The sequence below is a fragment of the Staurois parvus genome, unplaced genomic scaffold (genome assembly GCF_062004578.1).
Source record: "Staurois parvus isolate SC_StPar_1 unplaced genomic scaffold, SC_StPar_1.0 ptg000287l, whole genome shotgun sequence".
NCBI lineage: Eukaryota > Metazoa > Chordata > Amphibia > Anura > Ranidae > Staurois > Staurois parvus.
The window spans coordinates 23,720,682-23,734,604 of NW_028318083.1; the positions used below are offsets into that span (position 1 = coordinate 23,720,682).

Genomic DNA, 13,923 nt, shown 5'->3' on the forward strand with positions numbered 1-13,923 from the left:
GTGAGGGGAACGCTTAAGGCATCAGCATACCAAGACATTTTGGACAATTTCATGCTTCCAACTTTGTGGGAACAGTTTGTGGATGATCCCTTCCTGTTCCACCATGACTGCGCACGAGTACACAAAGAAAGGTCCATAAAGACATGGTTGAGGAGTGGAGGAACTTGACTGGCCTGCAAAGAGTCCTGACATCAACGATAGAACACCTTTGGGATAACTTAGAGCGGAGTCTATAAGCCAAGCCTTCTCGTCTGACATCAGTACCTGACCTCACAAATGTGCTTCTGGAAGAATGGTCAAACATTCCATAGACACACTCCTAAACCTTGTGGACAGCCTTCCCAGAAGATTTGAAGCTGTTATAGCTGCAAAGGGTGGCCAACTCAATATTGAACCCTACGGACTAAAACTAGGATGCCATTGAAGTTCATGTGCATGTAAAGGCAGGCGTCCAAATACTTTTGGCAATATAATGTAGAGACTATAAATATATATATATCACAGTATATCAGTTACTCATGACCTAGAAAAATTACAGCAGTATTATAAGGCATTGCTTCCATTTTTTTTCTCTTGGTATTTTTATTGCAAAGTTCTCTGTGTATAATTTAGTGTCTATGTCAGATTTTCTCAACCTTTTCAACACAGAGGAACCCTTGAAATAATTTTCTGGTCGCAGGGAACACCTTCTAAAGCATACTATATCTACAACTTGTGATACATTAGTGTGATGGTCAGTAGGAAGAATTCTATTTACACTTGTGGCCATTGGGAAGAATTCTCCCCCCCTTACAAATAGCTAAAAAGATCAATGATGTCAGTGGGAAGTTATCTAAGACACAGAAATGGCTCATTGCTCAAGGAACTCCTTGCAATCTCTGGAGGAACCCTAGTTGAGAAACCCTGGTCTATGTGATCACAAAAAGTTAATGTATGTTTTTCACCTTTACTGTGCCACGTCCCACACATCAGATTGTCAGAGCTATCTAGTCATTAGGTGCACAGTATGTTCATTCTGTGCATTGCATAACACCATCACCTTTGTATATTTGATATCCACAATATATGTTATGCAGTTCCCAAATATAATTTGCACTTCATGATTATCTGTGCATTCCTCAATGTTATGTAAATGGTACATCCACATAAAATTCTAAAATACTAAAGGCTTATTTAGGTGATTTGTTGTGGTTTGTTACCCTATTGGAGAGATTTTACCTTATTTCCTGTCCTGACAGGAAGGTAGGGCAAATTTCCCCAACAGGAACATAAACCACAAAAAAACCCAAGAAGCTCTCTTTCCCACAATAAACAAAGCTTTAGTCAGAGCTGGGCTTTAAAGCGTCCATTAAAATGAAGGTTGTGACAAAAGTGTAATATCCAAGGGCTCTGGCTAAATTAGCTACATTCTCAAGTTAGCAGGTTCTCTGCAAGTACTTATGTTACTGTAGAAGACTATATTGCAGGTTTAGGACGTGACAGAAAAGAACTCTTCTGCATTCTTTGTTCATGAAATATTGCCCTAGTGGCATTTTTAGTCATACATCCAGTTCTGTGGAATATCTGACCTTTACAACAGCAGTCACAACCTACAGTACTGGCTTATTAATACACGTTAAAACAATTAAAAGTCAACAGAGAAAAAAATTCACAAATGCTGTATAAGGGTTACAAAATATTTATTTTAACATTATTATTGAAGAAACGAAGGTCTTTTTTCATACAGAAATACAAACATGCATAGACCAATATGGCCTATTCCAATGGATATTTAACACAGTAAATATAGTCGGTTTAAAAATAATATAAATATTTATTTTAAAAAATATTCACATAATAAATTTAGATAAGGGATAGCAGATAACTCCACTGCTTTTTAAGACCCACTTTTAGCTTGCGAGAGCAGTTAACATGAAGAAAAAAAAACTGAACTGCTCTCTAAGGCCACACCAACCAGTCACTAAACAAATCTGGGATCTATTATGTATCAAAGATTTGGTTAGCTTAAGTGAAGGGTTCCAGGAAAAAAATAAGGCATTTTCACAGAACAAGCTAAACTATAGGCAGGAGGAAAGCCCTTTTAGAGGAGTAAACCTGAGGTAGTCATGTATGTATGTGATATGTCCTCAAAATGGCATAAATGTCCATTTACAATACACATACACTTCCATATGCAGCATCTCATGTGTAGAATAAGGCACGTGTTTTTGCATATTGCGCTCCAGTGTTTTACTGTCAGTAGAAATGCTTGGCAGATAATCCAAAATTTTGGTTCCAGTATTTTCCTTCCAATTGTTTTCATGGCATTCTTCTCCATTAGACCTCTTATGTATCTCATATTAAGTTACCACGTGTGCCATTTCTGAAGTTTTACTATTGTCCCACATCTCCAGATTCAGTCTTCATACTTTTTTTTTTAAGTGCAAAGAGCCATCAAGGAGAAGGTGTAGGGCACACAGCAACGCACTGACAGCAATATCTTCCACACTTTAAAAGAAATGGGTGCTAGCCTTTAACTAAGATGTTGTTTTTATATGTTTCCAAAGTTCTCTCTTCCTTTGCGTCCAAGGACGCGTTACTTCTTTCATTTCTTTGAGCTTTTTCAGTAGTCTGGCAATAGCGAATGATCTTTTAATGGACCTTGTAATGTCATCCATTCTGTAAAAGCAAATGTGTTTGTAAGTAAAGATGTAATTAATCATTTGTACTTGTTTTATTGAATATATCCTGTTATCAATAATTATTACTTAAAAAGCAATTCTATATTAAAAAAAAATGTTCATCGAAATATTCTCCACAATCGCTCCAGTTGGATTGGAAGCACACTGCCAGAGCTGAAGATGTAAACAGTACAGCTACGCATTGGATAGGTGGGACAGCCAATAAGATTGGTTGACACATTACACCTATTTACATAGACAGGATGGTCTACCAGTATCAACTAATTTTGTGCGGCAATAAGCTCTTTCAAGAAATATAATAGGTGATTTTCAGCTAGCACACCCAAAAAAGGAAGAGCTCCACCAATAAAGACTACTAGACTTATGACCTACACTATAATCTTTAGCTTTTATAGTAACACTATTTTTACTTAATAAAGACCTGTAATGTTTGCTGGTTTAGACATGCAGTATATGTGACCTTATCCTCAGAGCTCACTTGTTCCCCCTTAGCTGTGGGTTTTAAATATTTTCCTGTGAAAAAAATGTCAAACTAACACGTGAATGAAGTCTGTTGACTGAGAACTTAAGTTTAGACAGATGTATCAAGCACGCATAATAGGTGTTTCTCGTCACCACACCTAGAAACGTCAAACAACAAACGCATTCCCAGAGCACAAATATGCAGCTAAGCTATCTGGTGGAGCTATTTTGGCTTTTTTTACGTGGAATTATACTTTAAAGCTTGAAATGACCAACTACCAAAATATAACTATTTTTTTTTATTCTATCAGTTACTTTTATTTTAAAGACACAGCAAAAGTAGGTGATTTTGTAGAGTAGAGATTAGTTTAAAAAAGCAAGTTTTCTCTCACCTTTCTGTGTTACTAGAAAGGTGCTTTTCAACACAGAGTGATCCCATCTCCAGGCCGGTGCAAACTTTGGCCTGCTGATTCTGGCGCATTTCTTTTTTCAGCAAAGGCTGGACACTGTAAGAAAACAAAGCATTGTAAGGCACAAGCCAAGGAACACCTTTTCACAACACATCCTTTCCAGATAAAGGCAACCTCTGCTACAGGTGTACTCAGAGTTAGCTTTGTCAGTCCTACATACTGAAAATATTTGCACACACCTGAGCTCTGCTGAGGCTTGGCAGAAATCCAGGCATTTCTTGTCCTCACGCTTGGCACAGATACACCTGTCTGTAGACTCCGTCTTTGTGTCCTGCAATGAACGTTTCAAGCGAGGCCCACCGAGACCATAAGGCACCGTTTTTCTGCAGAAAGAAAAAAAAAACAGAAACAAGCTCCGTCAATAATGCTGTAAAATAATATCAGTATACATTTCAACAAGAAGATGGTGCAACCGCAGATTAGAAAATAAAGAATTCTGTGTGCCGTATTCGGTGTCCAACCAAGAAAATGTCAGAATATGAAAACTTCCCACACATTGCACTGCAGTAGTAACCATTGTACAAAAGATCTTAATTTCCAGCTTATTTTTAATGACATACAATTTCACAAATTGCAAGATTTGGTTTCACAGTGGCATACCATCAACTTGTACAGGTTGCGACCTGTATTTCAATTAATAGCTTGTTAATGGTTGTTAAATCACAGTTTAGGAGTATTTTGCTGTAAATGCCTAAGAGGTAAAAAGTAAGTCAAACATTTACAGCTTATCATAATCAGAGTTTTGAGTAATTAGTGCATTATACATACTTGAAGCTCTCCAGTTATGTGTCAACAGATACAAAACCAATTCTATTCCTATGTTAACCAACTGAGGAACAAAGAATTTAGAACACTTATACCATAGAGAGGTAGCTTCATCTGACTAGCAATGGCAATAAAGAACGGTTGCCTACAGCAACCAATTAGGTCATACTTTCATTCTTTATCTAAACTGATAAAATGAGGTTTAATTGTCTATACAGGCTACATTTCAAAAGTCACTTAGACTGCTGCATGTGTTTTGTAGTCATTAGCTTACAACTTCTTTATATTTGTCCAATACCCTTTTAATCTTTCTGGTTAAGTTAATATTTTAATGCATGTACAAAATCCAGAGTTTGTTTTCCTTGGGATTTTAGGGTTTTCAGCTTTAGTCATAAATGTTGTGGCCCAGATCAATTCATTAAAATCCACTTAAGTCCTTAATGTTTTACTACTACAGTATAATTTTATTGCGGTGTATATTTGAACTAAAACTGTCTTGAAAATGATGAAATACTGGGATGGTCACAGAGGTAGCAACCAGTAATCAGAGACTATCCCAAACAAGCATTTATACAATATAGAGAAAGCAGACAAATTGGAAAGGCTGGGTGTGCCAAATGGCCATTAGCTGCTGTCAATTCTTCTCCAAAGTCAGGTTTTATGGAAAAGTATTGTGCAATCTTACTAGCATCTTATAAAATCAGGGTTCCTCATACAATATATACAGTATGTGACTCCCTGATATGAAATGCTGTGAAACTGTATTATACACAACCAAATATTTACAATCATAGTTTGTAGAAAGAATGAAATTTATAATATAAAATGCTTGTCTGCTTAGAAAAACTCTTGACAAATGTGTTTATCTGAACAATCTAAGAGTTTGATACTTACTCTGGTGTGTTGATCCAAATGATGTCTAGATGACAGAAGTATACACATTCTTTGTCCATAAGGGATGAACAGGAACAACGTTTAAATCTGCGTGACCGCAAGGGGGCCCCAGAGATGTGAGGAGAGGCTGAAGCTGCAGATGGGGAAGACTCTTCCAAAAAAGTGCTGCTTAACCCTGCAAAAAAGTATGGGACTCTGGTTAAATGATGTATATTAATATAATAAGAAATAAAAAAAAACATCATAACCTTAAGACATTCAAGAATATCTGTGTGCCCCTGCTATCTACGTTGAGGGTATCACATGTATCTTTTTTTTCTGAGTTTCATTTAAGAGTGAAATTAGTATTGCTACGTCAGGACATCATGCAACTCCAGCTGTCTGTTGTGCAATGCAATGTAATGCATTCCTATCATAATAATAGGAGCAGGCAGGACTAAACATGTTATCCCACAGATGTAACGATACAGCCTTAAACATCCATTTACATGTAGAATCTGCATGGTAGGATTGAAAGTAGGAAGCACAATGAAATCCATATGGCAGCATAGCACCAAATACTAGATAACAAGCACTCTGAAATCTATGTCTTATGGCAGCATAGGACCAAGTGCTAGGTAATAGGCACACTGAGATGTATGTCTTATGGCAGCATAGCACCAAGTACTAGGTAATAGGCACACTGAGATGTATGTCTTATGGCAGCATAGCACCAAGTGCTAGGTAATAGGCACACTGAGATCTATGTCTTATGGCAGCATAGCACTGAGAGCTAGGCAATAGGCACACTGGGATCTATGTCTTATGGCAGCATAGCACTGAGAGCTAGGCAATAGGCACACTGAGATCTATGTCTTATGGCAGCATAGCACCAAGTACTAGGTAATAGACACACTGAGATCTATGTTGTTTAGCAGCATAGCACCAAGTGCTAGGTAATAGGCACACTGAGATCTATGTCTTATGGCAGCATAGCACCGAGTACTAGGCAATAGGCACACTGAGATCTATGTCTTATGGCAGCATAGCACCAAGTACTAGGTAATAGGCACACTGAGATCTATGTTGTTTGCAGCATAGCACCAAGTGCTAGGTAATAGGCACACTGAGATCTATGTTGTTTAGCAGCATAGCACCAAGTGCTAGGTAATAGGCACACTGAGATCTATGTCTTATGGCAGCATAGCACCGAGTACTAGGTAATAGGCACACTGAGATCTATGTTGTTTGCAGCATAGCACCAAGTGCTAGGTAATAGGCACACTGAGATCTATGTCCTATGGCAGCATAGCACAGAGAACAAGGTAATAGGCACACTGAGATTTATGTCTTATGGTAGCATAGCACCAAGTACTAGGTAATAGACACACTGAGATCTATGTTGTTTAGAAGCATACGTCAAGTACTAGGTAATAGACACACTGAAATCTATGTCTTATGGCAGGATAGCACCAAGTACTAGGCAATAGACACACTGAGATCTATGTCCTATGACAGCATAGCACCAAGTACAAGGCAATAGACACATGGTGATCTATGTCTTGTGACAGCATACCACCAAGTACTAGGTAATAGGCACACTGAGATCTATGCCGTATAACTGCATACGTCAAGTACTAAGTAATAGTCACACTGAGATGTATATCTTATGGCAGGATAGCACCAAATACTAGGCAATAGGCACTCTGAGATCTTAGTTTTAAGACTGCATAACACCAAGTACTAGGCAATAGGCATACTGAAATCTTTGCCTTATGGCAGCATAGCTACTAGATAATGAGTACCCCCAAATCCTTGTGTTATGGCAGAAATGTACTGTGTAACAAGTACTGAGATCAGTCTTATGGCAACATATTGCCAGTATTAAAACATCAAGATTTGAGTCTAATGCTAACATAGCTCCAAGTAATACACAAAAAATAGCACACTACTCACTATTATGTAGAGCAGCCTTTCTCAACCTTTTTAACATGGAAGAACCCTTGAAATACCTTACTGGTCTCAGGGAACCAATGATAAATATTACTATATCCAAAACTCTTGGTACATTAGGAACATGGTCAAAAGGAAAATGTTCCTTACATTTAGGGACAGAAGGAAGAATCCTCCTCTTATAAATAAGATCATTGTGATTAGTGGTTACTTATCTGAGAGGCAGGAATTGCTCACTGCTCAAGGAACCCCTAGAAATCTCTGGAGGAACCCAAGGGTTCCACAGAACCCTGGTTGATAAAGGTTGATGTAGAGTATTGAGCATCTCCATGCAACCAGGAATGCATAATCATCATCAGTGACTGCTGAGGATGCCCATCACAGCCATAAATACAGGGTTTATCATAAATCATGCAGCATTCTGGATTATATTCCTGGATTTCCATGATTTCCATGATTTCTGTAATGAATACATTTCATACAGGTCCACACATTAGGGAATATGTCACCTAACATTTCACATCTGTCATTTTATATACAACTACTTAATTCAACTTATATCAGCTAATTTTCAGCATGAAGTTCTGCTTACTTTTCTGAGCATCTGATGATATAAAGGAACTCATGATGTGATGTAACAACAGGTGTGAGAATCAGTCCACAGCAAGGCTAGCACAGCACATAAAGAGTCCTTAGCATTGCACAAGGCAGTCCTGCTGTTCAGCCTCCCTGATCCCATGTGCTCAATAAATGTAGAGCTCATGCTGGAACACCCACAACAAGCTGCTCAGCCTGTCAGCTTCATCTCCCAGAGAATCCTTCCTCCTAATCCCGATCTGCTTCTCCTTCCTACACCTGATCACTGCCGGCTGCCAAATCCGGCCATAAAACGCATCCACATAGCAATTTAACAATCTAGAACAATCACACTTTACTGCCATGATACATCGCCTTCAGAGCACAACCTGTCCTAATTGTGTTTGTTCCCATCGCAGGAATTAACAAGCGACCAGGGGCTTGGAACAGAAGTAAAAAAAAAAAAAATACATAAAAACAAAAACATATTACCCTTTTGATGAGAGTTCACTACTACTCTCTACAATGCATAGCAATATAGAAAAAAAAACTACTGGAGTGGGAAACTGTAATAAATCTATTATATACTAATAGGTCATAAATATTATAAAAAATATTATATATGGATCTAAAAACTGTGGTGTAGCCATTTTACTGGCTCCTTTTTATATTGAGAACCCACAGAGTTTACAAATACAGCTCCGCATTTATATAACTAATACTTAGACAATGTCAAAAATATTTATATTATGCCAGAAAACAACTAAAATATTATAAAGTATTTATATTTTTAATTAAGAGGACTATTCATTAAAGACCAAAACTCAATGGTCGGGACTGTGTCCTGCTGTGACATGATCACCCGACCTGTACCATGACTTGAGATATATATATATATATATATATATATATGGATATATATATCCATTAAAGACCAAAAGTTCATGGACTGGAATGTGCCCTGCCCTGCAGTGCCATGGTCACCCTACCTGAACCATGATTTTATGTCTATATATTTGTATATGATCTTCTAGTCTATAGACTAGATCGTGTCCTGCAATGCCAAGAGCATCCTACCTGTACTACAAATATATATATATCTCCTTTAAAGACCAAAAGTCTATGGACTGGACAGCATCCTACAGTGCCAGGATCATCCTACCTGTACCATGAATATGTATATAACCTTTAAAGACCAAAGGTCTTTGGACTGGACAGTATCCTACAGTGCCAGGATCATCCTACCTGTACCATGTATATATATATATATATATATATATATATATATAAAAAACCTTTAAAGACCAAAGGTCTATGGACTGGACTGTATCCTATAGTGCCAGGATCATCCTACCTGTACAATGAATAGGTATAAATATAACCTTTAAAGATCAAAGGTCTATGGACTAGACTGTATCCTATAGTGCAAGGATCATCCTACCTGTACCATGAATATGTATGTATATATAACCTTTAAGACCAAAGGTCTATGGACTGGACTGTGCCCTGCACTGACATGTTCACCATCATATATGACCATAACAGACCAATAATCCATGGAATGGACTGTGTGCTACAGTGTCAGGATCATCCTACCTGTACCATGAAAAATAAATAAATCTTAAAAAAAAATATATATATATATATATATATATATATGAATGACCAAAAGCCCTATGGACTGCAGTGGCATGACCACCCTACTTGTCCCATGCCATGATGCCATCACTGGGGCTATACAATGTGATTTTTAATGTACATGTTCCTGCCTGCGGCTATAATGTGTAAATCGCATATTTCATCTAAAGAATGCATTTGCAGGTATTTCTCTTTCTATTTCTTTTTCACCTAGGAAAGAACCCAAAGATTTCCTTCTAAATGTTACCTTGATCTCGAAGTCTGACTACAGTCTCCAAGAACATAAACAGGTGCTTAGACAAGCCAGAACTAACTAGTAATAGAATTCAATATTCACCCATTGTCAGCATAGGACATAGTAACAGATCCAGCAAAGTCTACTCTACCTGTTGCATAAGTCCCTTGAAGAAGAACCATGAGCAGATAAAATAACATTTCTAGTTCCATTGTAATTCTAAAATAGTCTCCTTGAAGATCAGCAAAAAAATAGGAATTCCAAAAAAAAGTCAATAAATAGTATTAATAATAAAATGTCCCACTAGTTTTGGTTTTGGAGGAAAATGAAGAAAATGGTCCTTTAGTAGCTCCAGTATCTGTAAATGAAGGTCCTCAATCCGTTGTCCAAAGTCCTGCAGAAGAAGGTGGTACTGCTGGTGATTGCTCAGAGAGGTCCAAAGTGATTGTGATGCAGCCAGACTGTGTGCTCCTTTTTATATTGAACAGCCATAGAGTTTGTAAACAGCCCTCAATTTATATTATCCTTAGACAATGTTATTGTGCTATTAGTCACCGAGAAGCAACGTGCAGACTAAGATAAGGGCAGGTTGGAAAGGAAACCTCTGCTAACTTCAGAAAGGGAGACGCCGTCTGACCAAATCAGGGGCAGGGCTACAGAGAAATCCCTGACTCCGGTCTGCTGGATACAACGTGACATTGTGTGTTCCTGCCGCTAGAGGGAGCGAGACCCCCACCTGCAGTGAGAGAGGAGAGCTGCTAGGAGGACTGGGAGCTGCACTGTAATTACACTTCTTATATCACCTGTCAGCTTAATATTGCTACCAACTGGAAAAACTGGAACTGGATGGTAAATACTGTCTTAGAAACAAGAATGTTCTATTAATGAGCGGTTTTCTTTTCCATCACAGCTCTGTACACAATTAACTGTAGATTATTGTGGAATTTGACACCTTGATGAATTCTTTGGCAGATCCTGCCAAACACAGTTTAGCAGCAAGAGCCATCTTATACATTGATCATTTTTACTTTTTATCAGACGCTGTGTGGGCAGTAAAATAGGATATTAGATATTAGAAGTGGGGTTTCTTTTTAATGCTAAGGGGAATTAAAGTGACACCACACTCACATTTTTAATGAAATCAAATAAATGTAATATGTTTCAATATAAGTACAGTGTGCTTTGCAAGGTTTATCCTTGTATTCTGAGATTTAGGATATTTATTAGATATTAGTGCTAAGGGGAATTAAAGTGACACCACCCTCACATTTATAATGAAATAAAATAATTCCCCTTAGCATTAAAAAACACTCCTAATATCTAATATATAACTGTACTTACATTTTTATTTCATAAAAAATGTAAGTACAGTTATATATTAGGAGTGGTTTTTAATGCTGAGGGGAATTAAAGTGACACCACACTCACATTTATAATGACGTCAAATAAATGCAATATGTTTAAATATAAGGACAGTGTACTTGGCTAATTCTATCCCGGTATTCTGAGAATTAGGATATTATTAGATTTTAGGAGTGGGGTTTTTTAGTGCTAAGGGGAATTAAATTGACACCACCTCACATTTTTAATGACATCAAATAAATGCAATATGTTTAAATATAAGGACAGTGTACTTTGCTAATTCCATCCTGGTATTCTGAGAATTAGGATATTAATTAGATATTAGAAGTGGGTTTTTTAGTGCTAAGGGGAATTAAAGTGACACCACACTCACATTTACAATGAAATAAAACAAATGCAATATGTTTAAATATAAGTACCGTGTACTTTGCTAATTTTATCCTGGTATTTTGAGAATTAGGATATTAATTAGATTTTAGGAGTGGGTTTTTTTAATGTTACGGGATTTAAATTGACACCACATTCATATTGAAACATATTGCATTTGTTTTATTTCATAAAAAATGTGAGTGTGGTGTCACTTTAATTTCCCTTAGCATTCCTAATATCTAATTAATATCCCAATTCTCAGAATACCAGGATACAACTTGCAAAGTACACTGTACTTATATGTAAACATATTGCATTTGTTTTATTTCAGAAAACATTTGAATGTGTTGTCACTTTAATTCCCCTTAGCATTAAAAAAACACTCTTAATATCTAATTAATATCGTAATTCTCAGAATAACAAGAAAGAACTTCCAAAGTACACTGTACTTATATTTAAATATTGCTTTTGTTTTATTTCATAAAAAATGTAAGAATAGTGTACTTTGCAAGTTGTTTCTTGGTATTCTGAGAATTGGGATGTTAATTAGATGTTAAGATTGTTTTTTTAATGCTAAGGGGAATTAAAGTGACACCACATTCAAATTTCTTATGAAATAAAATAAATGCAATATGTTTAAATATAAGTACACTGTACTTTGCAAGTTTTATCCATGTATTCTGAGAATTGCCCACTTGCCCTCCAGAGGATTTACCCCCCCCCCCCCCCTTCCTGACCAGGCCATTCTTTGTGATACAGCGCTGTGTTACTTTAATTAAAGTTTTAAGAATTAAAGTGACACCGCACTCATATTTAAACATATTGCATTTGTTTTGTTTCATAAGAAATGTAAGTACAGTTATATATTAGATATTAGGAGTGTTTTTTTAATACTATAAGGGGAATTAAAGTGACACCACTCTCACATTTTGTATGAAATCAAATAAATGAAATATGTTTAAATATAAGTACAATGTACTTTGCAACTTTTATCCTGGTATTCTGAGATTTAGGATATTAATTAAATATTAGGAGTGGGTTTTTTTTTTAATGCTAAGAGGAATTAAAGTGACACCACCCTCACATTTGTTATAAAATAAAATACATTTAAAATGTTTAAATATAAGTACAGTGTACTTTTCAAGTTTTATCCTTGTATTCTGAGATTTAAGATATTTATTAGATATTAGGAGTGTTATTTTAATGCTAAAGGGAATTAAAATGACACCAGACTCACAATTTTTTATGAAATAAAATAAATGCAGTATGTTTAAACATAAGTACAGTGTATTTTGTAAGTTTTATCTTGCAAATTACCCTGTACTTATATTAAGTACAATTGCTGCAATTTATACTTTTGTCCACATATGCCACTTTACAAGTAGTACCTCCTTAAAGAGTTAATTCCACTGTGGTAATGATGTTCACTCTGTAATGTAAGTCATTTGGCGCACACTATTGGACATGAACTGTGCTATAGTACTTTCTACATGACTGTGAGCGACCACTTAGAATTTGTCTTATGACATTGTTAATTTGGCACACAGAAAATGCACCAATATATACATCATAAAACTGAAAATATTTCCACTTGTTAATCCCGGCTGGCTGTGAGCAAAAAATCAGATCAAAATAAATTGCTAATTGTGTTTTATAATCCAACATACATGTTTCAGGATCTCAGTGGTTCTGTACTATAGAGGTAACAAGTGATAAATAGTGGGGGCTGTGTAGTCACAAAAACATCTCCAGCATGCTGGATGTGTTTTTATTATTTGAACATACTGTAAATGGGAATAAGGTAAGAAAATAGAATATGTGTCTTTAAGTGTAATTTGTTCTTTGTATCCAAAGTAGGTCCTGAAACAACAGTGTGTATTTTGCTTTTTTAATTCCACATAAAACACCCTGACACTAACTGGCACTGACACTAAATTACATTTTTTATTCCTATCTATGATCAGGGGCGTCCCTAGGGTTGGTGTCACCCAGTGTGATAACACTGGGTGACACCCCCTCCGACGATCCCTGCAGAATGGATCAGATCTGCGGATTGAGCATAATGGATCGGACTCTGATTCATTATGCTCCCCAATCTACAGATCCGATCCATGCTGCGGGGATCATCGGCTTTCATTACAACTTACCTTATCGTGGAGCGGGTCCGGTGTCCATCCTGCGGGGATTGTTGGCATGCAACCTATACAGGGTGACACCGGACCCGCATCACGAAAAGGTAAGTTGTAAAGAAAGCCGACGATCCCCGCAGGATGCTTACTTTACAACTTACCTTTTCGTGGAGCAGGTCCGGTGTCACCCTGTATAGCTTGCATGTCGACGATCCCCGCAAGATGGTTCGGATCTGCGGATTGAGCATAATGGATCGGAGTCCCCAATCCACAGATCTGATCCATCCTGCAGGGATTGTCGGCATGCAACCTATATGGGGTGACACCGGACCCACATCACGAAAAGGTAAGTTGTAAAGAAAGCCAACGATCCCCGCAGGATGCTTACTTTACAACTTACCTTTTCGTGG

The 13,923-nt window shown here is 37.0% G+C and overlaps 1 protein-coding gene across 2 annotated transcripts; it reads right to left on the reverse strand.

The window, feature by feature from the left end:
• Window positions 1–1,662: 1,662 nt before the first annotated feature.
• EDN1 (endothelin 1) lies at window positions 1,663–10,266 on the reverse strand. Of its 2 annotated transcripts, none has more exons than XM_089682319.1 (5): window positions 9,805–10,266; window positions 5,273–5,447; window positions 3,793–3,936; window positions 3,536–3,649; window positions 1,663–2,658 (listed from the first exon to the last, which is right to left on the reverse strand). In XM_089682319.1, the coding sequence occupies exons 1-5, from the start codon at window positions 9,863–9,865 to the stop codon at window positions 2,517–2,519; spliced, it is 636 nt and encodes a 211-aa protein (XP_089538445.1). In that variant the 5' UTR covers window positions 9,866–10,266; the 3' UTR covers window positions 1,663–2,516. The 2 variants fall into 2 exon arrangements, with proteins under 2 accessions (XP_089538445.1, XP_089538446.1); XM_089682320.1 differs by lacking the exon at window positions 9,805–10,266 and adding an exon at window positions 7,797–7,869.
• Window positions 10,267–13,923: the final 3,657 nt, after the last annotated feature.

Excerpts from the sequence above, each read along its gene's own strand:
- EDN1 (XM_089682319.1), bottom strand. The coding sequence starts at position 9,865 with ATGGAACTAGAAATGTTATTTTATCTGCTCATGGTTCTTCTTCAAGGG. Across the intron at positions 5,448-9,804 it reads TCAAGGGACTTATGCAACAG|GGTTAAGCAGCACTTTTTTG; the intron begins GTAGAGTAGACT and ends ACTTTTTTGCAG. Across the intron at positions 2,659-3,535 it reads CTTTCTAGTAACACAGAAAG|AATGGATGACATTACAAGGT; the intron begins GTGAGAGAAAAC and ends TTGCTTTTACAG.